This window comes from Tetrao urogallus (genome assembly GCF_951394365.1).
Source record: "Tetrao urogallus genome assembly, chromosome: 11".
Classification (NCBI taxonomy): Eukaryota; Metazoa; Chordata; class Aves; order Galliformes; family Phasianidae; genus Tetrao; species Tetrao urogallus.
Window position 1 is genome coordinate 237660 of NC_136824.1, and position 23444 is coordinate 261103.

General features: G+C 48.6%; 2 protein-coding genes across 2 annotated transcripts in view; one reads left to right on the top strand and one right to left on the bottom strand.

Moving 5' to 3' along the window:
• The window catches only part of MAP1A (microtubule associated protein 1A), a gene marked incomplete at both ends in the record, with an annotated part of 52029 nt that extends 48824 nt beyond the window's left edge, over positions 1-3205 (top strand). The window contains 2 exons of the mRNA XM_079540683.1: positions 1877-2109; positions 3050-3205. Of these exons, the coding sequence (XP_079396809.1) occupies positions 1877-2109; positions 3050-3205 (389 nt within the window). The remainder of the gene's footprint in view (positions 1-1876; positions 2110-3049) is intronic.
• Positions 3206-9065: 5860 nt separating this feature from the next.
• PPIP5K1 (diphosphoinositol pentakisphosphate kinase 1) overlaps positions 9066-23444 on the bottom strand; it is a gene marked incomplete at both ends in the record, with an annotated part of 35769 nt that continues 21390 nt past the window's right edge. Inside the window, 6 exons of the mRNA XM_079541046.1 lie at positions 9066-9751; positions 10951-11064; positions 11505-11642; positions 16213-16392; positions 18856-18918; positions 23106-23228. Coding sequence (XP_079397172.1) covers positions 9066-9751; positions 10951-11064; positions 11505-11642; positions 16213-16392; positions 18856-18918; positions 23106-23228 — 1304 coding nt within the window. The remainder of the gene's footprint in view (positions 9752-10950; positions 11065-11504; positions 11643-16212; positions 16393-18855; positions 18919-23105; positions 23229-23444) is intronic.

Genomic DNA, 23444 nt, shown 5'->3' on the forward strand with positions numbered 1-23444 from the left:
TCGCTGTAGGCACTCTGGCAAAGAGAGGGTGTAGGAGAAGCAGAGGAAGGGCTGTCGGGGCTTTACCAGGCACCTCCTCTTGAGTAAGAGCAGCCAAAGAGGAAGACCTGAAAAGAAAGCCCATATGTGTGTGTTGCAAATATATCTCAGGTGAGAGAAACTTGTGTCACTGACAGATGGCATCACTGACAGCAAGGGGGTGGACAGGCCAAGCGACTGATATAAGAGGGGTGGCCAGCAGGGACAGGGAGGTGGTCGTCCCCCTCTACTCTGCTCTTGTGAGGCCCCATCTGGAGTACTGTGTCCAGTTTTGGAGCCCCCAGTACAGGAAAAACAGAGAGCTGTTGGAGAGGACCTCCCCTATGAAGACAAGCTGAGGGAGCTGGGCTTGTTCAGCCTGGAGAAGAGAAGGCTGCGGGGTGACCTCATTGCAGCCTTTCAATACCTAAAGGGAGCCTACAGACAGGAGGGGAGTCAACTCTTTGAAAAGGTTGATAACTACAGGACAAGGGGAAATGGTTTGAAGTTCAGGGAGGGGTGATTTAGGTTGGATGTCAGGGGGAAATTCTTTACAGAGAGAGTGGTGAGGTGCTGGAACAGCTGCCCAGAGAGGCTGTGGATGCCTCATCCATCCCTGGAGGTGTTCAAAGCCAGGTTGGATGGGGCCCTGGGCAGCCTGGGCTGGTATTGAATGTGAAGTTGATGGCCCTGCATGTGGCAGGGGGGTTGGAGATCCGTGATCCTTGAGGTCCCTTCCAACCCTGGCCGTTCTGTGAGTCTGCCAGTCTGTCAGTGCGGTGGGCAGTCAGAGGAAAGTAGTGGGTGAAGCAGTGAAATGGCTGCGGGGCTCTGCAAGGGAATGTGATCTGAAGAGGTGCTGAACACCGACTTTCATGAACAGCTGGCACAGAAACGAGGTCCAACAGAGAGCTTACAGCAGGATATTAGCAGTGTGTCTGTACAGAATGGCTGTGTCTTGAAACCACCATGCAGAAAGAAAAGTAAAGATGCGGTGCCTGGGTGTGTAAGCCTGAAGGGAAGCTTACGACAAATATACAGGATTTTTGTGCTCAGAGAAGTGCTCCTAGTTGCCCAACTCTAAACTTGGGATGAGGAATAGACACCAGGGGCTGTGATGGGCGGATATTTGTTTGTGCTGCAGCTAGGCAGCACAAGGAGATGTACAGGATGGTGTTGGCAGCTTTATGCTCACGGAATGAAGTGTCCAGAATACAGAGCAGAAGACAGAGGCCTTTGCGACTCCACAGAAGGGGCTGTCCTTCCATGGGTTGTATCTATATATGCATATGTACTGCTGAGTGCAATAACAATAACATCTTTCATCTCATAAATATAGGAAGCAGCAAATCAAGAAAAGATGTAGAAAAGTAGCAGCAGTGTTGCTAGGAAAGTGTTAGAGTCCATGGAACAGCAGTGATTCTCAGGGATGGCAGAAAGCCAGAGTGGAACTTCCAAAAAAAAACCCACTGCAGTACCCTCAGATGAGAAAGGCATACAGAGGTCAAAGCACAGGTTTCTTTAGCAAAAGTAGGTTATTAAACAAAAAGAAATAAGCTAGAACTAAGTACTGATTGGGATAACAACTCTGCAAAAGCTAATAATGGAACTTCTGCTTCCATTCTTCAGGAAAGAGTTCAGAACCTAGAGCCCCCTAGTCCATCCTCAAAGAACAGCAGAACTCCCTTTCCCATTATTTCCTTCCAGCACTGGCTCAGAAATCCACCCAGATTGTTTCTGAGCCCAGATAAATCTTAACTGCAGGGAAAAACCTTTCTGAAATCCGTGTTCCTCGGTGTGAATTTGTGTTTGTTCACTCCAGAAGGGTTTTGATAGCCTCTGCTTTCTTTTTCCAAAGCTTCCAATAGTCCCAAAAGCAGTTTACCTGTGCCCACGGGGCCGCCTGTCTATGTGGACTTGGCTTACATCCCCAACCACTGCAGCGGAAAGAACACAGATCCAGAGTTCTTCAAACGAGTTCGGGCGTCGTACTATGTTGTGAGTGGGAATGACGCGGCCAATGGAGAACCAAGCCGTGCGGTGCTGGATGCGCTCCTGGAAGGGAAGTCTCAGTGGGGGGAGAACCTGCAGGTAGGTCATAGGACTGCCAAAGAATGCGTGTAATGTTCCATGTGTCACAAGCGCTGGAGAGAAAGGGCGTGTGACAAACACGCTCAGAGGAAGTCTCTAAGAGGGTACAAACGGTACTGGGCACGCGTTGCTCTGCAGTTTTTGTAGAATGTTCTTAAGAGGAGGAGGGCACCCTCACGATGATGTGAGTGCAATCAGGTGCGTCTCCATTCCGCGTCGTTCCAAGGAAGCATTTAGAGATCGTGCGTGCCTGCTCATCTGCTCCAAGATGAGCCTATCAGCGAGTGAAAACAAGCAGCACTGCAGCCTACATTTCATCACAATGTCCTGTGGCACTTGTTGCTAGCCCTTCTTGCTCAAAGACTTTATTACTGACAGATGCTAACTTTCATTAGTGATTTAAAAAAAAAAAAAGTATTCTTAGTCATGTTTCCTATGTAGTCAGGTCTGTAGGAGATCCAGCAGGGTGGGCACTGTTTCTGAAGACAGAAACAGGAAAGCGTGTGTGCTCTGTCAGATGAAGCAGCCTTAGATTTCAAAGTCCTGGAGCTGCGCGCTGGGGTCAGGAGGTATACGAAGTCCAGAATCGGCCCAATAGGAGTGACATTCAGCACTGTCCCTTCTCACACTGATGGTTCTTTCTAAGGCTGTTTTTGGAGAGCTGCTGATGCTTTCCCCTGTACTGCAGCCATTTTCAGTGTTATTGTGGTAGTACTGCCAGATTGCAGCCAACTCAGAGCCTCGTTGTTCTGGTACTGCATAAAGTAAAGCAGCAGCTCTGCCTTAGAGAATCTGACATCTGAAAGACATTAAGTAGAACAAGCAGTACCAAGGGGACAGTGTTCCAAAATCAATGAGAAATTTTAGCCTTGGCTTTTACGGGCAATGTTTATGACTGCAGTTGTTCTCAGATAATCACGTCTGCTTCTTTTTTCCCCAGGTGACGTTGATCCCAACACATGATACTGAGGTGACACGGGAATGGTACCAGCAGACACATGAGAAACAGCAGGAGCTAAACATCATGGTACTGGCAAGCAGCAGCACTGTTGTGATGCAGGACGAATCTTTCCCAGCCTGTAAGATTGAATTCTAAATCTCCCAGCCCCACTTCACGTTCATTCATCGACTCCAATCACCGATGCAACATCAGAGACACCATCTAATCACAGTCCAGGTCTTCTCTGGTTTAATCCTTTACATGGTTCCCATTCCTCAGGCAATCGGGTACCCATCTAGCTCAGCACTGGATGCCGTGAGAAAGAAGTGCAGGGCTCTGTAATATTCTGGACTGAGCTTAGTTTTGTGCAAGAGCAGTTGCAGGCCAGGGGCGCTTCCACTTTCCCTGCTTTATTCTGCCGCCTGTACAGTTTCTGTAGGCTATCTTGGCTGCCTTGCTGCTATGAGAGCTTGTTCCACTCTCTTCCTGGCTGCCTTGCCATTTAACTTGTAGCACCACGACCCTCGTCTTTCTGGTGAGGGCTAAAATGCTGCTGCTGCATGTTGACGGTGTTTGGGGGGCAGGGAGATAGAGAAGAAAACTGATTTGCAAAGTAAATGGACTGAGATAATGAGGGAAAGTCAAACTTTCCAATCACCATGTGACAGTGAAGGGCATTCTTCCATCTCCCATCGGGAGCATACAGGTGGTGTTCTAGGTGAGGAGATTTGTACTCCAACTGGGCAGGGCCACTGCTGGCCACTTCTGCAGGCTTCTGTCCCAAATGCTTGCAGACTCCTGCAATGCTGGCTCTCTGTGCTCAGGGAGCCATACTGAATGACATCTTGGGTTGAGAGGAGAATGCTCAGCCTGTTGCTCTTTGCTGCGAAGAGCACATTCCTAACCTGCTAACTTGAGTTTTGCACACCAAGTGGCTAATCTGCAGAGGCACAGAGGGGCCGCTACCTGAACAGTCACACTTGAGAGAATCCAAACGCACAACTACAGCCAGTTCTAAAGCAGAAGGGCTGCAACAACCTGGCCTCTGTTGGCCTATGAGCTTTGAGAAACCTCCCTGCTGTGGTAAACCAAAGGTTTTACTAAGGAGTGTGGTGAGGCAGCTGAGGAACTTGCATGCCATACTGAGATGGTAGTGTCTGGCCCGTAGAGCTGATGTGGGCCAGTTCTGCAAGCAACAGCAGTTTCTTTGCTACATGTATGCCAACAGCCCAGCTTCTTAGCTGTATTCAAGCATTGTTGCCTAAACTGCCCCTGTCAAAAAAGCACACCCAGGATTTGGAGACTAGAACCTGTGGGATGAGGAGGAAGGACTCGTTGCAGAAACACCTGGGGGAAGTAGATCAGTGACTGTGTTAGCTCATAGCTTCTCCATACCTGTTTCAGGGATGTACATGTGTTGCCAGCACAGAGGAGCTACTTGTGGTTGCAGCTGGCAACCTGTGGTGTCTTTGCTGTATGGCCACCCTGGCAAGCAATGTAGCTGTGTGCTCCGAGGGCACCGTTGCTGCTGAACCCAGAACCTCCTTGGCATACAAGCCTGTTCCAGCCATGGGGCTGCCCCTGCAGGGGGACCAACTGTGAGAGTGCTGGTGCTCAAGCGCGCTGCGTCAGCAGCAGCAGGAAGCCTTTGCCAGAACCTGGACCATGTTATGATAGGGATGACTTTAACTTTCTGTAAGACAAAATGAGCAGCAGTAGGTTGTGCTTCTCTGAGGAAGGAGAGATGAGATAGAAAGCGCTGTTGCAAGGCTTGGCATACAAGTATTTCCATCTGCTGCGTCACCCACTGTGCTTGGCCCTGAGCCGAGGTCTGATTCCACAGTAAGTATCCCAGGACGATGGGCTGTACTTGCCTAGGACACTTCATTTTCTTTGCTACTGTTTTCTAGCAGCTGACACAAAGAAAATGCTGCTTAGAAAATTGCTCCTAGAACTAAAATGGAGCTTCTAGGGAATGGGTTTATTTTGCATTTAATTTATATATTTATTTGTTGATCTTAAGCTGCTTTTTGTTTGGATTTACTGTTTTAATTTATACATGTTAACTGTACACTACGTGCTCTTGGTGTCAGCTCAGAGGTTTCTCAGTACAAATACTTAGATGCTGCAATTTGAAGAACAGCAAAAGGACCACGGAGAATTTGCTGGCAGCAGAAGGGATCTCTGCTTGCAGCCTGCGAGGCTATGTCTGAAACCCAGCAGCTGCAGGACAAAGCCCATGGCTAGCAGCCTCTCCCTTGGGACAGTCAGCCCTTTCAAACATACTCCTTGGTAGGAGTGTGTGAACTTACTGGGGGATTTCTGAAATCCCTGGGCTATATTCACATTAACTATGGAATCACAGTGTGTCTGCCAGAATAAATGTCATTCTCTGCAACCCAGTGGGATTATTTTCTATGAATGTCAGGTAAAGCAAGCAATTGTAGGCAGTAATGGACCTACTTATGCTTTTCCCAGACACTGCTCTGGGGTTTTGCCTTCGGTGCTTTGGGGAGATCCTGGTTCACTTGTCAATGGGACTGGATGGCAGCCATCTGCAGGAATAAAATGCCCAACGTCCAGTGCCGGGTAGCTAGAGAAATAAACATGACCTCTTCATTGACTGGGTCCTTGGATCTCTCAGCACACGGCTAGGTATAAAAGCTGATGCACTAACTTTAGATAGACCCACATATGAATGTTTCTCAATTTTGAACTTGAAGCAATTCTAACTAAGCAGTAAGAGTGAGGCTTTGCAAGGTGCCTGCATCCTCCCAGCAGGAGTGCAGTTGTTGGCACATGATTCAGTGCAAACACTTGCCCTCTGCACGCTGTGCTCCTGCACTCTGCAGCTGTGCTGCTCAGACTGCTCAATCTTTCCCCAGTTCAATTCTGTGTCCTCAAGACTCCACAGTTTTTTTCAGACTTTTGTGGCAGTTTCTTCTGCCTTCAGTTCCTCTCTCTCCCTTGTGATCTTCTGAAACTATGGGGAAAAAGAACTGTATAAACTCCAATTTGTAAAGAGTCGGACTCTGCTCAGCCTGCAGGAGCCAGCAGAACTCATCCAGAGCCAGAGGTAATAGAACACTACAGAGAGAAACAGTTAAACTCTGCTTTTGCTTGTTTCTGCATGTGGGCAACAACACGTAATCTTCCTGTATGTAATAGGTACAAAATACTATTTTAAACCTATAATTAAAAAAGAAAAAAGTGAACGTCTTAACTGTATTGAAATGGCAACTTGTGCTCCCAGCTTCTATGCTAAATGTTTTAAAAACAGAGCCCTGATTCTTTTCTTCAGCATCATATTTCTGTTTGAATTTAGTTCCTCAACCTCTGTCCTTTTGCCCTTTTCCATATGAAATACTCTGTAACTAACTACTGTCAAGAGAGGAGCCCAACACATTAATAATAAAGCCACATTAATTGCGAACAAGAACACTTCCAGCTGTTTCAAACCATTCTTTAAGTGTGCATGGTGTGGGCAGGGGTGTGCAGCACTGCTTCTCCCCATCTGCTGCCGTGGCCCAGCCCTGCCCTCAGCCCTGCAGAAGGGATGCCCAGGCTGGGGCAGATCTGCCTCCTGGGGAGGGCCGCTCACTGTTGCAGTCCCAAAGCCGTCTCCTGTCCCTTGCAGCAGGCCGAGGGCCCGCAGGCACAGCTGTGTGCGCAGCCCTCTGTCCATCCTCTGATCCTCAGGAACGGCTGCTCTGCCTGGCACGGCTCCCCTGGAACTGGAAACATCCCCTGAGTGTGGGAGGCACAGCCGGGCAGTGCCAGCCTGGAGCCAGCGGTCAGCAGGGCGTGCAGCAGGGCCTGCGCACGGTGCTGGTGCAGCATGATGAGGCCCATCCGTATGGCAGCAGCACACCTCTGCCCTGCTGCACAGCTCCTCTGAAGGGAAAGTAACTCTTTTGGGCTCTTCTGCTGCTCAGCTGAAAACGAGGACAGCAGCCACCTGCTCCTGCTGTGCCCGGCTGCAGTCCGGTTGGGCTGAGGGCACCAGTTCAGCTCCTCTGCTGCCCAGGAGCCCTTTGGAGGAAACACTGCACAGAGGAATACAGAGCAAAAAAAAAAAAAAGGCAGGGATGGGGCTGCAGATCTCAGAAGAAGCTGCAGTGGGAGGGGAGTGCACCACTGTTTGTGCAGCATGACAGAGAGCTCAGGGCGGCTGGTGGCAACGGCTGGGCCCTTCGTGGGCCTGAGAGGAGGACCACAGCAAGGCAGAACTGCAGCAGTGCACAGGCATTGCCTGAGGGCCCTGAGAAGGATCTGGAGAGCCACTCCACCTCCAGCTTTCCCACGGCCAACTCTCAGGACCAGGCCACACCAAAGCTTAGCAACCTCAGCCCTGCTAGGCACAGGCCAGGGAAGCTGCTCATCCAAACCCGAATACCATACTGCCAATAAAAGCCAGAGCTCTTCCATGAGCACACAGCAGGCCTTCTCCCAGATCCCAGCACAAAGCCCTGCAGAAAGGGCGTGGGTTTCCTCCTGGTGCAGAGCTGCACTCAAAGCCACTGTAAGATCTACTGCATTTCAAGTACAAATGGACATCACCTGAAACACCCAAACTGAAAGGTAGAGTTGTTGGGCATGAGGAAACATTACACAGGATGTCCTTGGAACCAGTGAGAAGGAAAACATGAGAGGAACCAAACACTAACCCAGAGTCTTCATTCTACAGCAACCACTGTGGGTCCTGGGCAGCCAGGTCCTCTTCCCCCATACAATCAGTTCTTCAAACAAGGAGAATGAAAAGAAGCATCTGGCTTTCTCAAGCAAACCCCATGTGTACGCACTCACTTCAGCAGTGACTTGTCTTGACCACAGTTTTTTCTTCCTCCAGAATGGCCGAGAACCAGCAAGGCTTGCTGCCCTGAGCATCAGCAAGATCTGGCACATGCACACTGCTGCACAAGTCAGCTAAGACAGACACGAGACCCACAGCAGAGATTTACTGTGAACACACATCACAACACAGCACAGAGATCTTTGGGCAGAGCTTCACAAAAACTTATATCGTAGCTACAGACAAACACGCAGACTTGTCCATAAATACAGGAGGCGCAAGAGGCACAGCCCTGTCCTGCACTCAGGATGCGGCAGGGACTGCTGTGTCAACGTTGCCCTCAGGCTTGCGCTCACAACTCATTTACATAAATATGTATTAAATATTTCTCATTTTATATAGAATAAAGTTTTCTTCTTATTGGTTTCTAATAATCCTGATTTGCTCAAATAGCAGTTTCTCTTAATTTCTGTCACCAAGAGTTCAAAGCTTTACCTCACATGACCCTTGGGGACTAGAAAAACCCGTGTGTGTCCTCCCTGCACCCCTCTCTCTGGCTGGATCCCTGGCTCCTGTCAGCCCAGCGCATCAGGAAAACATTCAAGTCCACTCCAGAGAGAGGTTTTCTTGCAAGTAGCAGTCTTGAACCTGTTCTTCCCATTGCTCTCCTTCTCAAACTCACTCAGAACGCTTTCTCCTTTTCCTATTCTTCCCTCTACTGCCTCTCTGGATCAGTTTTTGGCAGCCAGTAGTGGGGATCAAGAGAAGGAGAAAGAAGGAACAGAGAGGAGGCTGATGGTTGTGAAGAACCCAATTACTTTGAGCCCAGAATGCCTTCCCTGAGGGCTGTGGGCCTACTAATCTCCAGGGAGCATTTGTCTCCTCTGGACTCACCACTCCAAAAGCCTCAGCAATACCAATCCTCCACTGTCCCAGTGAGCATACAGCCCTAGGGAAACGCTGAACCAACACAGTGCCACATCCCTGCTCGATGGAGGTGCATTTGTTGTTCGTTTAACATGGCAGATGAAGTACTGTCTCTTGCTGGATGGCAAAGAGCTGGCTTGTGTAGGAGCAGAGCAGACTCTTTCACAACCTGGAGTCCTATGGACTTGGGACATGGCTTGTTCCGTGGACAACCATCTGCATGAAGTGCTGTGCAGGAAGTTGCATCCAGGCTGCCTCCAGGCTAGAAGCGCTCACAGTGTGCTGTCCAGTGAGCTGCTAGTTCTGCTGATCCTCCTGACATGGTGGCTGCAGCCCCTCCACACTCTCCTCAAGAGGCAGCGGATGTTCCCAACACAGCTGACCAGACAGAAGCTGGTCTGATAGAGCACTGCAGCCCACAAATGGTTCCTCACTCACACGCTCTGGGTCCAACTCTTCTCCCAGAAGCTCCTCTTCACAGGGCACCAAGATGTTCTTGGCCAGCCAAGACTGATCCAGGCCAGTCATTACCCCTATATCTCCCTCACCTGGCTTCACTCTCTCCCCAGCTGGCCTCATCTCAGACTCTGCACCACTCTTTGGTTTCCCTATGTTAACTGGATCTAACATTTCCTCAGCTGAATCTTCTTCCACCTCCACCATACTTTTTTCCTCCAGGTTAGAGTTCTCCTTTGCCAGCTCCTTCTTGCACAGTTCTGGGAGCACACCTGGCTCTGGGTCCTTACTCCAGGTCTCTGGGGCACTGGGCTCCGTCACTGACAACCCAGCCATGCCCACCTCCACACCAAGCCCTCCACTATCAGGCTGCCTCTCTTGTTCAGGGGACTGGCTACTCAGCTGCTCCTCATTTTTGGGGGGACTGACGGAAAGTTTCTCAGCGAAGTTGAAACGAGTGCAGCTGTCCAAAGAGGTTGGGGAGGATGGGCCTGCACTGGAGACAGTACTGGAAGGGCCACTGCTGTCTGCAAAGAGGAGGAAAAAATCACAAAACATTTAGCTGATATTTCTTTAGCCCAAAGCCTGAGCAAACCCAAGCTGTCACCATCCCGCAGTTCTACAAGAAATGGGTGAGGGTCACCTATGTGTCATGCACCCTCGCAGGAGCTTGCAGCTGCTATTCGGTGTGCTTCTGGCAGCAGTTCAGCTCATGAAATCACAAGCACAAAATCCACGCTTACATTGTTATACAGTGCTACACTGACATTAAAGAGCAACACAAAACTTCATGTTGGGTATTGAGTGGAAAAGCTTTCTTTCATTCCCTCACTATTATGGGACACTCATCTCTAACCTCACTGCCCTTGGATCCTGCCACACACAATCCCTGAATGCTGAACTACAATTGCCTCTGGAAAAAGAAATACTTCTCCACCAGTGACTGTTCTTGCCTTATGCTGTACAGTGAGTGAAACTAGAGAACAGATTTAGATTATATCTAGTCCATTAAAAGGGGGAGGACTAAACAATTGCTGTTGGCCAGATCAGTTCCCTGACCTCAGTGACAGCTCAGCAAATAGTTCTTCAGGCAAAAGGAGCCAACAGCTAGGGGAAGAGCATACCTGCCTTTCATTGGCAACACTGACTTGTGTTAAGGTGTTTGCTGTTGAACTGTTTGATGGGTCTTTCCCCTTCAAGATGCAGTCAGATCAGCAAAGGGGACAAACTCTAGTCATCACTTCAGCAGAGACCGTGACAAGCAAGGGGTTACAGAAAAGCCCACAAGTGAAGAGTTAAATGGAAGGCTATCCTCTATAGAGCTCTGAGTATGGCATGTATGTGGCTGGTGGGTAAGGAAGTGCTTCCACATGCTGACACTGGGTTGGCCATGTGTCATGGAGAAGCACAGAACTTGAGATGAAAATGAAGTGCATTCAGACTCTCCATGTCCTGTGGCACTCAGCAGAGGATGCCTAGAGAGATTATCCATTGAACAGCAGATTTCCCTGTAATACACAGTACTACAAAGAGCCCCTTTTCCATCTGTCTCTGGGAGCTTTCTAACAGGGCATATGACTTAAATTTCCTTTTACCTACTTCCCCATTCTGATACTGTTCCATTGATGGCAAAGCATAAAACCAATATCTGGCTTCTACCATTCCACCCTCTTCTCCCCTCCCTCTCCATCACATTCACCCCTGATCAAGAAGAGAGCACACTCACACCAAGGGGGCTTATCCGACCTCTGGCGCAATGGGAAAGAAGATGATGACAGAATTCGCTGAGACATAAAGGGGTCCCCTGGTATTTGGCTGCCAATCATTGAATCAAACAAAGCTTTAAGAAAAAAAAAAAAAATACACAGGTCAATAACTTTCAGGCAGAGAGAAAACAGAATGGCCACAAGGAGTCTACATTCCCCAGCAACCACTAACAGGCACTCAGGAAAGAGTTTAAGAGTGCACATACAGAGCTGTGTCTACCCCCAGACCCTGGGAACCTGAGCCTTGGATTTCCCAAGCTGGAGCTTGTCTCCACATCGCTGCGCTGACCAGAAGCAGACAGACCCGGCCAGCCACTCATCCCTCAGGTGTGTGGCCTAGGATGGCTCTGAGCTGGATCCCACAGCGGACTGCGAGGTTAGAACACCTGGAACAGGCACCTGTGACTGTGCTTGTTGCTCAGTTTGCCCCCAAAATGTAAAAGACCAGAAGTCCTTAACTGCTTGCTTTGGCTCTGCTCTGCCCTACCCAGAGACGAGCCCACCTCATCAGTACCTGCAGTAGACTGAACATGTGATTCACTGCAACTCCTGCACACAGCCGTCAGGAACTCATTGACCTGCCGCAAAGAGAGGGAGTTGTGCAAGGTCTCCAGGGGATAAATGGTGGGAACCATGGAACAGCCTTCAAAACCTGGAAAGAAACGCAATCAGAAAATGAATGGAGTAAACAGCAATCTAAGTCTCCGCAGGACTACTCACGGCGTAAGGAGCAAGGCAGTCTGGGAACTAAACCACCGCCACACTCAGGACTAAAGTCACCTTTTCTAGGCCAAGAAAATCACCAAATCACCATTAGGCAACCACATGCAGTTAAAGGCCTGAAAGCAAGCATCCAGGCATACGCTAAAGGAGGAGGAGGAAACATCTAGCAGCAGCCAGGTTTGCTGCAATGCCCGTGTCTCTTTTGCTAAAATATCTGGTTACGGGGGAAAACCTGGTGTAGTTCCACAGTTTACAGAAGCTAAACAAAACTCGAGTGAAGTCAGCAGAATTTCCCAGGGCTCCCAGCATCGATGTCTCAACTCCAACCTGAGACAGAGACCACCCTCCGCTCATCGGTCAGTTATGGTGCACTGCTGCCTTTGCAAAGACAGGGAAAAGAACCTCCCAGCCTAATATACCTAATATACCCCTCCCCACGCAGCTGTTTGAGCCATGTGTCCCCAAAGAAGACCTCATTGTCTGCAAACCCTGAATTAGTAGAAGTCGTATCAACATCTGACAGACTCTTGCTCAGAGCTAAGCTGAATCACAACCACTCACAATAAATTCTTTGCTATTGAGTCAGCAGCGATTACAGCAAAGCATTTTTCTCTTCATCCAAACTTCCTGATAGTGCTCTGTGGCACTAAGCCAGCCTGAAACTGTCAGAGGAGCAAGAAAGAAATAAAAGTGTCTCTGGGCATATGGGAGTAAGACTCCTCCTGCTCTGCTTCTCTTATTTAAAGTTCTCTAAACTCCTTAAGCCCAGGCTTCCCATTCTGCATGTCCTAAGCTCCCTCCCTTGGAGTTCAGGAAAAAAAATGTAAAAAGGAAAGGAATTGGATCTGTTCCTACAGGTAAGAAAAGTTACTTTGAAATGCAAAAAAGTGTATGGCTCTTGATGCACACACCAAAACTGCAGCTCAGCACACGGACAGGCTAAAATTGGTCCCTGCCCCTACGAACCTGGAGCACCCAGCTTGTCTGCTACAAATGTCACTGCTCCAGTCCTTCAGACACCTCCAGATTTTGTCAGTCTTTGCCCCAGTGCATTCATCTAACCCAGGTCTGCAAGAGGCAAGGAACCTGAGCCAGCAGATGGTATTTAGAGTGATTACATGCCATGCAAGGAGGCCACAGATCAGAACATGACCACTTTGCAGTGCTGCATGCATCCACTACCATAACAGCTACTGGAGATGAAGAACCCTCTAGCCATTGAGGGGGGTTACCTACACCACAAAGTGCCTACGAACATTAATTGAGACATGAAGGATAACAAATCTTTGGCTAGAACAAGGGAATGTGAGACAGAAAAAAATCACCATGTTGTTCTTTCTCTTGCTGAAAAGTCCTTCCTGAATAAGGAAGAGTGTTTATTCATTATTTTCTCACAGGCACCCTGCGAGACAAAGCTAAAGGAAAGCAGTGAGGTAAAGACTTTAAAGACCAGTAGACTGGAGATGGCGTTGGAGAAGCATAGAGGGAGGCTCATGTCAGCTCTGAACAGAATCTGTCTTCAGAGAGACCAAAGTTGACTCAGCTATCCAGTTATCCAAAGACAACGGAAAGTAGTTTAAATACAAGACAGGGCAAGGCAATGTTGTTGCAAGATACACTGGAGGCACTGACAGGGATGGGACTGCATGGGCAAACCTCTAATAAAGAGAAGAAATCAAAGATCCAGTGTCGAAGGTGTGACACCAACAATAGTACTGATAGACAGAGGCCAAGGAAGGCTCAGGTGAGAAGTGTTTTTGGCCCAAATCAATTGTTTTTGCGTATCACACTTTTACCTAAGAGTTCTGAACATCAGCATACATGTTTTCATTGGCAGCAATTACCAAGTTACTACACAGCTATCTGGCTGGGAGCTGTGTTGGCATGGAAAGGTTGCCTGTTCCTGCGTAGTGGAAATCCTGAAAGCAAGAGACAGAGCAGTGGCACTGATACATCCCCAAAGTTCTACGTGCCAAAGCTTTGTACGTCAGCTCCTCTGGAACAAAGAACACCTGCCCCAGTCTCAGCACAGATCCTGAAGGGTATGGAGAAAGCACACTCAGCAAGTTCCCCTCCAACATGCTTGGTCAGTTGAGCTGTATTTTGCTGGCAGAGCTCCAGCATGCCCCATGTATACCCATAAGTGTTTGTATGCATGTATGTAATATGCACACGAGTTAGGACTTCTGCTAGCAAGCCCTTCTAAATCTAAGCCTGCACAGTCAGCCTGAAGGTCTGTTCTGGTCAGCGGCTCCCTGCCCACAGTGCCAGCAGCATACATCCATGAAGGGATGCAAGAGCAGACAGCATGTGGTGACTCCTCCCCCAGGCCTGCAGTGACCTTACAGCTCAGAACTGTTCTGAACACAGAGCAGCTTCTTCATGACATTCCACAGTCTCCGCTCAAGTTCAGCTGCACTTTTAACGCCCCCATGCAGAGTTACAAGGAGTTTCACTGTTTTTGGTATTTTTAAAAATTCATTCCTATTTTATGCTGCCTCCTATTTGGTCTATAGGAAACATCCCAGTTCTTGTGCTGAAGCAGAGGCCAACCTGCAGATCCCCACTGCTCCTCTCCAGGCCACTCACACCACCACCAAAACCACCCTTCCCACATTGCAGATGTCTCCCTTTTCCCAGTGGTGATGGTCAGCTCTACGTGAAGTTGGGGCCGTTTCCTCATGTTACCCAACATGGATTTACCCTGAACAACACCTGCTGTTTCACTGCCCAGTCGCTCACTATCCCATGCTCCTGTTTCCTCACAGCTGACCTTTGCAGTCATTATCACTGCTATTCATTACCAACATGAACTCACTTCACACCCTTTCTTTCCTAAACTGGATGAGCATGGATTTCCAGAATGATCACTTCAAGGCTTGATCCTTCCAGCTATGGATGCCAAGTACATACTTTTATCTTCTTGTTTCTGTCTTTTGCTTCTTTTCTTTGTTTAGGTAGAAGTGTACCTGAGAGCCAAGAAGGAGAGGAGGGGAGGGGAGTACATAGTTTTACACAGGATAAATTTGGACTTTCAGCTACAAAGACAGGAGAAACTTCTCTAAGAAGAACACCAGCAGGGGTTCCAAAGTCACTAATTAACTGCGCTCTGAATGGCAGTCAAGCTGAGGAGAAAAAAAAAAGAACTTACTGAGTGCAGACATCTGATTTCCACATAGGAAACTCACTACATTGATGCACAGAGCTCATCAGCCCGGCTGCATTAGAATAGGTGGCACAACCCAGCATCATACTGCAATATTTGGAGTTTATTTGCCCAAAGTGCTGAACTCATTTCCTCTCTCTGCTGGAGCTCACATGGGAAGGTTGAGATCTGCAGTAGAGGAAGCTCAGCTTTAGCTTTGGAGCGGTCTGCTTTGTTCCAGTATCTCATCCCTTGAAGCAGTTTTGATCCTCTTTAGTATTTGTTGCTAGGAGACCAAGGATTGTCCTAATTATAGATGAAAAGCAACTGCCATGTCCAAGCTGCCTACTCGGTAGAAAGGGCTGTATCAAGAATAAACAGGCTGTATATAAAAAATTCTCTTTTCTAGGCTTTGAAGATGTTTGATCCTGTTGCTTCCCTGCCCGAAAAGGTGTGCTATGTCTGCCTCTGCCACATATGGGTCTGAATGAAAAAAGAACTCCATGCATCACACCACACATTCAGCAAGCCACATGCACCGAGCAGGTCTTATGGTGCAGCCAGATACCCCTCTCAGAGAGGAATCTCCTGCTTGTCTTAGGAGCACTGAGACCTCAATGCATCAGATTTCCCACCTGTGCCAGAGGCTGACAAATAGCCAAGAAGCACTGATTTATAACTGATTTATAGATTTAGTACTGGAATCACCTGCCTCCCCCCACCTGACACGCTGCAAACTTCCTAACAGGTGAAACAGATGCCATGCAATGCAGACGCACAGAAGCTCAGCGTCTACCCTAGCTTAACTTGGTCTCTCTAAACAACACAATCCCATAAGCACTCACTTCCCCTAAATAAATTTCCACTGCACGTTCCTTCACTCTGCCCGTGATCAGCTGCAGTGCCTCCTTACTCTCCTTTCTTTCCACACTCTCAGCCCTTTGGTTCTTCCATCAATAAGGGAACACTAAGCAGCACGCTACTGAGACCCGGGCAGGTGTATCACATCAGCAGGACACCACGCTGGCAGGAAAACAGCATTTGCAGAAAGCTTATTGGCTTATCCTGGATAAAGGAAGAAGGCAATGAACAATTGCCCAGGATGGAAAGAGCAGAGTTAGAGCTACACAAAGAGCACTGGCTCCACGTGGAAAGGCTGCTCCTAAGGCTACAAAACTGCCGGTACAACAGCCCGCACGCCTTGCTGCAGCAGCAATCCAGAGATGTAAGGGATGCAGTGAGGGGAAAGGCTTTCCTTTTTTTAGAAGCAAAGCATACTTTGCATTCTCAAGCAGACAGTGGTCCCCACTCAGCTCTAAGAGCACGGGACTAAGGCAGCTGCAGCGTGCAGTACCGTAAAGACACTCCAAGTCATCCTGCCCTGAGATCAGCCAGCTCCTGAAGAGGCGCAGGTGGTAGGAGCACTGCTGGAGGTGATGGGCTAGAGTGGCATCCAGGCAGATGTTCCGGCTCGTGGCACAGTCAGAGGAAAAACGGCGCAGCAACTGGGCAACGTGGTGGTGCTCAAACGCATCTGGAGGAAAGGGGCCACAAAGAGTGAGAGGAGCAGGGAGGTGCAGCTGGGAAACAGAAAAAAATGTAGAGATGTAGGAAACGGAGCTGCCAGCAGCGGGGCTGCTGCGCAGGAGGCGACCCACATCACGCACTACAGCCCGGTCCCTCCCGCACTAAGAACAGGAGTACCCTGAGTTCTACGTACCCCAGATCGGAAGGCAGCAGGGCAAGCTCCCGCCTGACCCAGCCTCTGCCAAACGCAGTGCACGTGGGCAGTCCCACCACAGGCTGAATGGCGAGGTTTCATCTTTGTAAGTGAAGTCGGACAACTGAAAAAATTCCAGGACACGTTCTAAGTCCTGTACACTTCAGGTTCAGCACCATAAGGACATCGTCCCAGACTCACCCTCGCAGCAGACAAGAAATCCAAACTGCCAACAAAGCACAGCGTCCTGCATCCAAACGCAGCCGCTCACTTCATCAGATGTGGGAGAACAAATGACCTGACACCGAACGTCTGGAGGCGGCGCGAGGTGCGCTGGGGGCAGCACGGCTCGACTGAGAACACATTGTTAGCGCGTGTGGAAAAAAGAAGTGCTGACGTACCTTCTCGAAACTCTCAAGAGAGCCCTGTGCAATCTTTTGTGATGTTCTTACTATCGCATGGCAGACAGGATCCTAACCTACAGGCCTGTCTTCTCCCCTGTTCATGCAGCCTCAAGACTCGTGTCCTGCTGCCAAGACTCATGTAATCAGGTGATAAACCATCTGGCCTGATCCTGTGCTTGGCCACTGCTCTCTTTCACCCATCCCACCTAATCAAGTAGAGGCAGCTCTTCAGAATAAAAATATCCAGATTCAGGGCTGTGAATAACTTTTGCATCCTCAGGCAAGTGGTTCATGCAGCTAAACACCTTTCCCATTAAAACCAGTGCTATATCTATGCCAAACTTTATGCTCACACCTGCTGGACACCTGCTTTCTTGATTAAGAAGCACTCTGCCATGAGAAATATCCACTGGGTCCTTGGGAAAAACCTGATGCTCAGTTTCACTTTATTATACTTCTGTGGGGGGCAGTTGCTTTACAGTATGGTTTAGGGCAGGGTGGCACTTGGTTCTGTTGACAAGATAGAACATCCTGCTAACACACATCTCCTCAGATGGCACCCAGACATACAAGCAGACTGAGCAGCTGCCCCTTCTGGGAAGAACAAAACCAAGCAAACTGAAAGTAGGTTCTCTTTGGATAGCTGAAGCAGTAAGACCACATTTAGCCTCCCTTCCCTCCTTCATCTTTCCCAGAACTTTGGTCTCTGTAACCGTCTTCTGGACTTCTTTCACCTTACAGATCACGCAGAGCAGAAGTTCTCTGTATTTATTAAGAACAGGATTTCAGAGGCAGCCCTGATCACGTAGGATGGAAATGCTTAACCCAGTATCTTTCCACGATCTGCTTTGGTTCTAAATTGTCTCATGAGTTATGGGTAGGAGCAATGCTATGAAACAAATGTTTGCAAAAGCTTCTACACACAGCTTGGATAATTAATAGTAGCTCAAGGAATCTTCTACAGCAGAGCTAGGGGTCTTTAGCCTCAAGAGATCCACAGTTCCAGTGATGGGTTACTAGTGAATAAACATAGGCACTGTCAGACATTCTTCCTTACCAAGCCTTGTCATAGCTACCAGTATTACAGGAGTGAGGATGGTTGAAGACGCGCTGTGTGGCACACTGCTGATCTTCTCCTAGCTTGGGAAAGTGGCAGGGCCAAGGCAGCACTGCACATCAACAGCAGATGGATATTCTGGAGACCATTCCCAGGAAAATGTCTGCAGGAAAGGTGAGACCACTCCCACCAACACCACCGTGCCTGGAGTAACCAAGCGCCCAACCTAACAAACCAGTCTGCAGATAGGAGTACTGGTAGCTTCGTTGCCTCCTAAGACCACTGTGCTAAGGAATGCTGCTGGCACCTCCCACCCTCCCATCACAGACTGCACTTTTCCAGGATCTCTTCTTGTTCCAGACCTGAAGATCCGCAGTGTAGAAGCTGAGGACCAAAGTTGCTGGTGCTCTTAGGATATGAAGTAGACATTCCCCCCACACACCTCAGGTCCAACGGCATTCTTCCCACAACCTCCACCCCCTGCAAGGCAGCACTGTAGAAGGCCTTACATCAGCAGTGGATTTAAAGGCTGCTTTAGGAATTCCATTCACAGCCACTGCTCTTAATTATTCATCTGGGACAAAAATGCAGTCTGACGGACCTCCCACAAACAGTACAGGAACCACTGAGCAGTAACAGCAGATGAATGAACAAGCCAGTCACAAGGAGACAATGGGGGAAGGTGAAGCATGGACACCGGGTACACAGACACGCAAGAAACCACAAGAAGGCTGAGAGTATGTGCAGAGAGGAGAACTGAATGTGAGCATGGGGTTAGAAGTGTGAGGGAACGTCAAATCAAGGAAGCAAACGTACCATTAGTCGGATGCTTTGCAAACGACACAGAAAATCGTTTTACGGCTGGCATAGACAAGAGCTCTGAGGAAATAAAAACAGATCATCTCAGTTAATTGCCTGCCTCTAGGGAATCCCCAGTTCACATGCTTGCCTCTGCCCTTTCAGGTGCACCTCCTGTGGACCCCCCCAACACACCTCCATTGGCACTGCTGCCGTACCCCAGGCACGTTCTGCCTGCAGGTTTGAGGGAAGCTCTTGGGTTCCTCACACACTGTCAGCTCCCTGCTTCCCTTGCACTGTCCTGTCAGCGTCTCTCCTGGCTCTTCAAGGACATCAGTGGCTCTCCCTCCATCACAGACAGCAACACGTACTTCCCAACACACTTCCAGCACAGTTCAGTGAGAGATGCAACAAGGCCACACTCACAGCCACATAGCTGTTCCAGGCAGTCAGCAGCACCACCACATATCCTGAAACCCTACAGCTATAGTCCTCAGGATCCACCACTGCCCAAAGAAAAGACTATTTCGCAGAACTGAACAGCCTTGGCACTGCTAAATGCAGCTCAAAGCATCCTCTAAATGCAAGCTAAGCAGAACTCTTTAGGAATCTGAAAGTTAAATCCATGAAGTAATTCGGGAGCAAAGAGAAGATCCATGAAGATGTATCTCTGCAGTTCTGCTGCTCATAGCATGCCAGTACAGAAGAGGTTTGGGGATACACCTGTCAGGCTGGTCCTCAGGCTTCCCCTGGCTGTGAATCAGACCAGACCAAATTCTCACAGAAATCACACATCAGAAGTCAGTACAAAGAGGGGCTCTGTGTACCTGCTGATGGGGCACAAATAGATGAGTTTGTGGGTTGGTCTCCATATGCTCAAAAAAAAAAAAACAAAAACAAAAAAAACAAACAAAAAAACCAACCACAACCCAAAAAAAACTCCAAACCACACACCTCAGTTTATTCCCTCTGGGAACTCCTCAGTTACTATGGAAAGAATGGTCTGCATAGATCACCTGTATGCAGGGTCTGATGGGAGAACCCATCCAGTCATGCCTTTCACTACTACTCAGGACCTAAGGATGTCATTTCTATTTAATGCATTAATTCTACCTGGTCAACGTGGTCTTTATACATGCCTGTCACTTATACTGAGGTTAGGAGATTCACTTACCAATTATGCTTCCTCACCCTACACTGTGCTTCCCTATTTACACCCACTGACTTGGCCACATAGTATACTTAAATCAGCTCTCAAAATTGCTTCAATTTTCCTTTGCAGCATAACAGCCTTAAAAATGTGCTAGGTTTTTTTTTTTTTTTACCTCTTTTTAATCTACAATCAGATGGCAAAGCTCTTTACACGTCTCCTCTGAGAACTGTGCGAGCTCTGGTGCTGCGGTCACACAGATGGTAGCCACCATCAGCCTTCTCAAATCTCCTTTTTGCATTTACAAGAGCATCAGTTTAGATGGTGCTGCAACATAGGCTACTGGATCCCTGGATTCAGACAACTGAACTTCAAAGTATCACCAGAAGACCTTCCTTCAACCTGAGCTTGGGACACAACCCTCCACTGAAGCATTCCTGAGCCCTCTTCCAGTGCCAAGCAGAGAGACTGAAGAAATTAGAGCCACTTTAATTTCACTTGAGCAAGTCTTAGATGAAGTGCCACAAGCCATGTGCCATATGTTGAAGCATCACAGCCATGAAAAATGCCAGCAAATGTGTGCTCCAAAGCCTGGAGACTTTTTAAAGATTATTTGCCTGATGACTGAGAAAAAGGCCCTGATGCAAACATCCTCCCAGTGTCTGCTGTAGCCATGTCACTTACTGCACTCAGCCCTGGTGGTGTTTGGCTTCAGTGCCAATGTTCATCATTTCATTGGTGCCCATTTAAAAGGAAAGGCCCAGAACAAGGGCTGACCTCACGTCCCACACTACCTTCCTCAGGAGATAAATGCCCTTCTACCTCCTACTTGTTTTTCCCAATTCCTCACTGTAACACTGCAACGTGATGGAAAGTACAGCAATAATAGCAGGGTGGCAAAACCTTTGGCTGCAGCAAATGTGAACAAGCCCATATGCAGCAGCCATGGATGCAGAAATGAAAGAAAGAAGCTGCTCACCTCTGGAAGGCCCCAGGTAGGCAGGGATCTCCAGAGAGATACCCTCACCTCCATTGCCAACCCTTAAGAGGGGCTGGAAGGGCTCCAGCCCTTCCTGTCACTCAGGTGCACTGCACATTCCTGAGCTCCTCTGGGCTGGCCCTGCCTTCCACCAGGTGCTCCATCACTGCTGCGGGCTGTGACTCAGCATTTCTGCTACACTCATAGTTACTATGATTGCAACAGAGCACTGGCAACACAGAGTGCTATAACACACTGAGAAATATGAAAAATGAAATGTAACATCGAGGTGAATAATTCTGGGCTGTTAGTCAAACGTTAGTTAAGTAAGTCTGACTTGTAAGTAGTTGAGTGTACAGCTGCATCTCAGGACACAGAACGTAGAATTTAGGCTAACACAGCAGGAACATGCCCTGGTCCTTGACTGCCAGGAGCCAATTGCAGGCACGCTCTTAGTACACAGCTAACAGAGAAAGGCAGCACTGCAGAGGGAATGGTGGGACTGGACAAAATCTGCCCTGGTACCAGCTGGGTACAGAACAAGCAGTCTTTCACAGTTTTCCGTGAGAACAGTAATTGCCTTTGGACCTATGGTGTTTGCTTAGAGTGGAAGAAAATCAGTCAGTGTCCTAGCTGGCCTTTTCAGTATTTCCTGTGGTATTCATACCCCTGCCCTGTGCCAAACACCACGTGCTTCTATTCTGGGACCCACGGACAGCCCGCACTTGCTGCCTCGAGCAGCTCTGGCTTATGCAGCAAGGCTTGACAAATCCTTCCAGCTCACCCTCCTTGTCTCTGTCGCACAGCCTGATGTGTGCTAAGAAGCTCCCTGAAGAGGTGAAAACCAGTGCAGTCTTCTCTTACACTGAAAAGCAGCACAGAAAGCCAGTGTACATCACGGCCTCTGTACAACAGTATTCATGGGGTTCCAACAGATCTCAGAATGGGTAACATCTTTCCACCCTGATATGTTAAGCCTTCATCCTTTTTATGGGTGTTGTGGGGGTCCCATCCCTGGAAGAGTTTAAGGCCAGACTGGATGGCCTTTGGGCAACATGGTCTAGTGGGAGGTATCCCCGCCCAAGGCAGGGGGGGTGGAAATGATGGTCTTTAAGGGCCCTTTCAACCCAAGTCATTCTGTGATTCTACAATTTCGTATAGCTAAGGACGTGGTTGGCTTTCTGGGGTGTAAGTGCACCTTGCAGACAAATATTCAATTTTTAGTCCATCAGTATCCTTAAGTCCTTCTCTCCAGGGCTGTTCTCAATCAATTCATCACCCAATCTACTCTAATTGATACTTGACAGAGTCTTACTGGGATCATGATGAACACTTTCACTGGTGCATAACATCCCTACAACTCCTCAGTCTTCTCCTGTGCTCCAGATTCCTTGAAAGTAGCAACAGCATCTCTGCTTCTCAGTGCATAATTCACTTACGCCATCTGGAGACAAATCCTCAGCTGGCAACATCCCTTCATCCATGCACACCAAGCAACAGTTGCACTGATGATCCAAATACCAGACTGCCCTGCTGACCTGTGCAGCTGTTTCTACAGACCGCTCACAATAACTCCAAGTCCTTCCACAGGCACTTACAGCAGGCACATCACACCTACTACACTGCCCTCTGACAGCTATCTCAGGTTCTTCTGCATGCCCAGCACGCAGCTAGGGACTTCAGTACTCAACTTGTTTCCCTCAGCACATCACGTTGCCCCATCTTCTGTAGACTGAGGATTAATTTCTCAATAGAACCTTGGTTTAGCACCAGTAAGGTCAACAAGGTAAGCGAGATGATTTTACATGAACCAGGACAGACCCATCTCATATCTAGACCGATAATCCTTCCTCAACACCAGCAAGCAGTATTGAAATGCCAGAGAAAAATCAGCCACCAGCACTACTATACACCAGCATTACCATACATCAACATACAGCTCCTCACACAGTGCCAGCCCCTGCCTTGTCCTAGCAGGGATCGCAACCTCTTGGGATACAACAGAATGCATTACTGTAGACGAGGCGAGTATACACAACTGACTGTGCTGCTCTTCTTAGCAGTCTGAGTCTCTGCTTTTGTAGCTCCCTGAGACACCAAAGGCCACAGATTAACCTGCTGCACAGAGAACACACATACCGTCTTTGTATGTCAGGCTGCTGGCAAACTTTTTGCCATGGCTGCGTGCGTAGTCCTGAAGGTTGGGGGCACTGGAGGAGCCTCCCAGCACAGTGGTGCTAAACAGCCCGGTGCACTGTGACCCTGGAAAGGCATGGAAGGTGTTAGTATGACATCTCCACACCATGCAACTACAGAAAAGCAGTGTTAGTTGAAGAATGAGGAATAAACTGCCCGCTTTAGAAGCAATCCCAGGAAATACATGACGCTGGGGAAGAATGGGGAGGCAGTATTCCCCATTCTGAATTCAGCAGTGCCAAATGCACAGCAGGTAGCCAATATTCATCGAAAGTTTCCAAC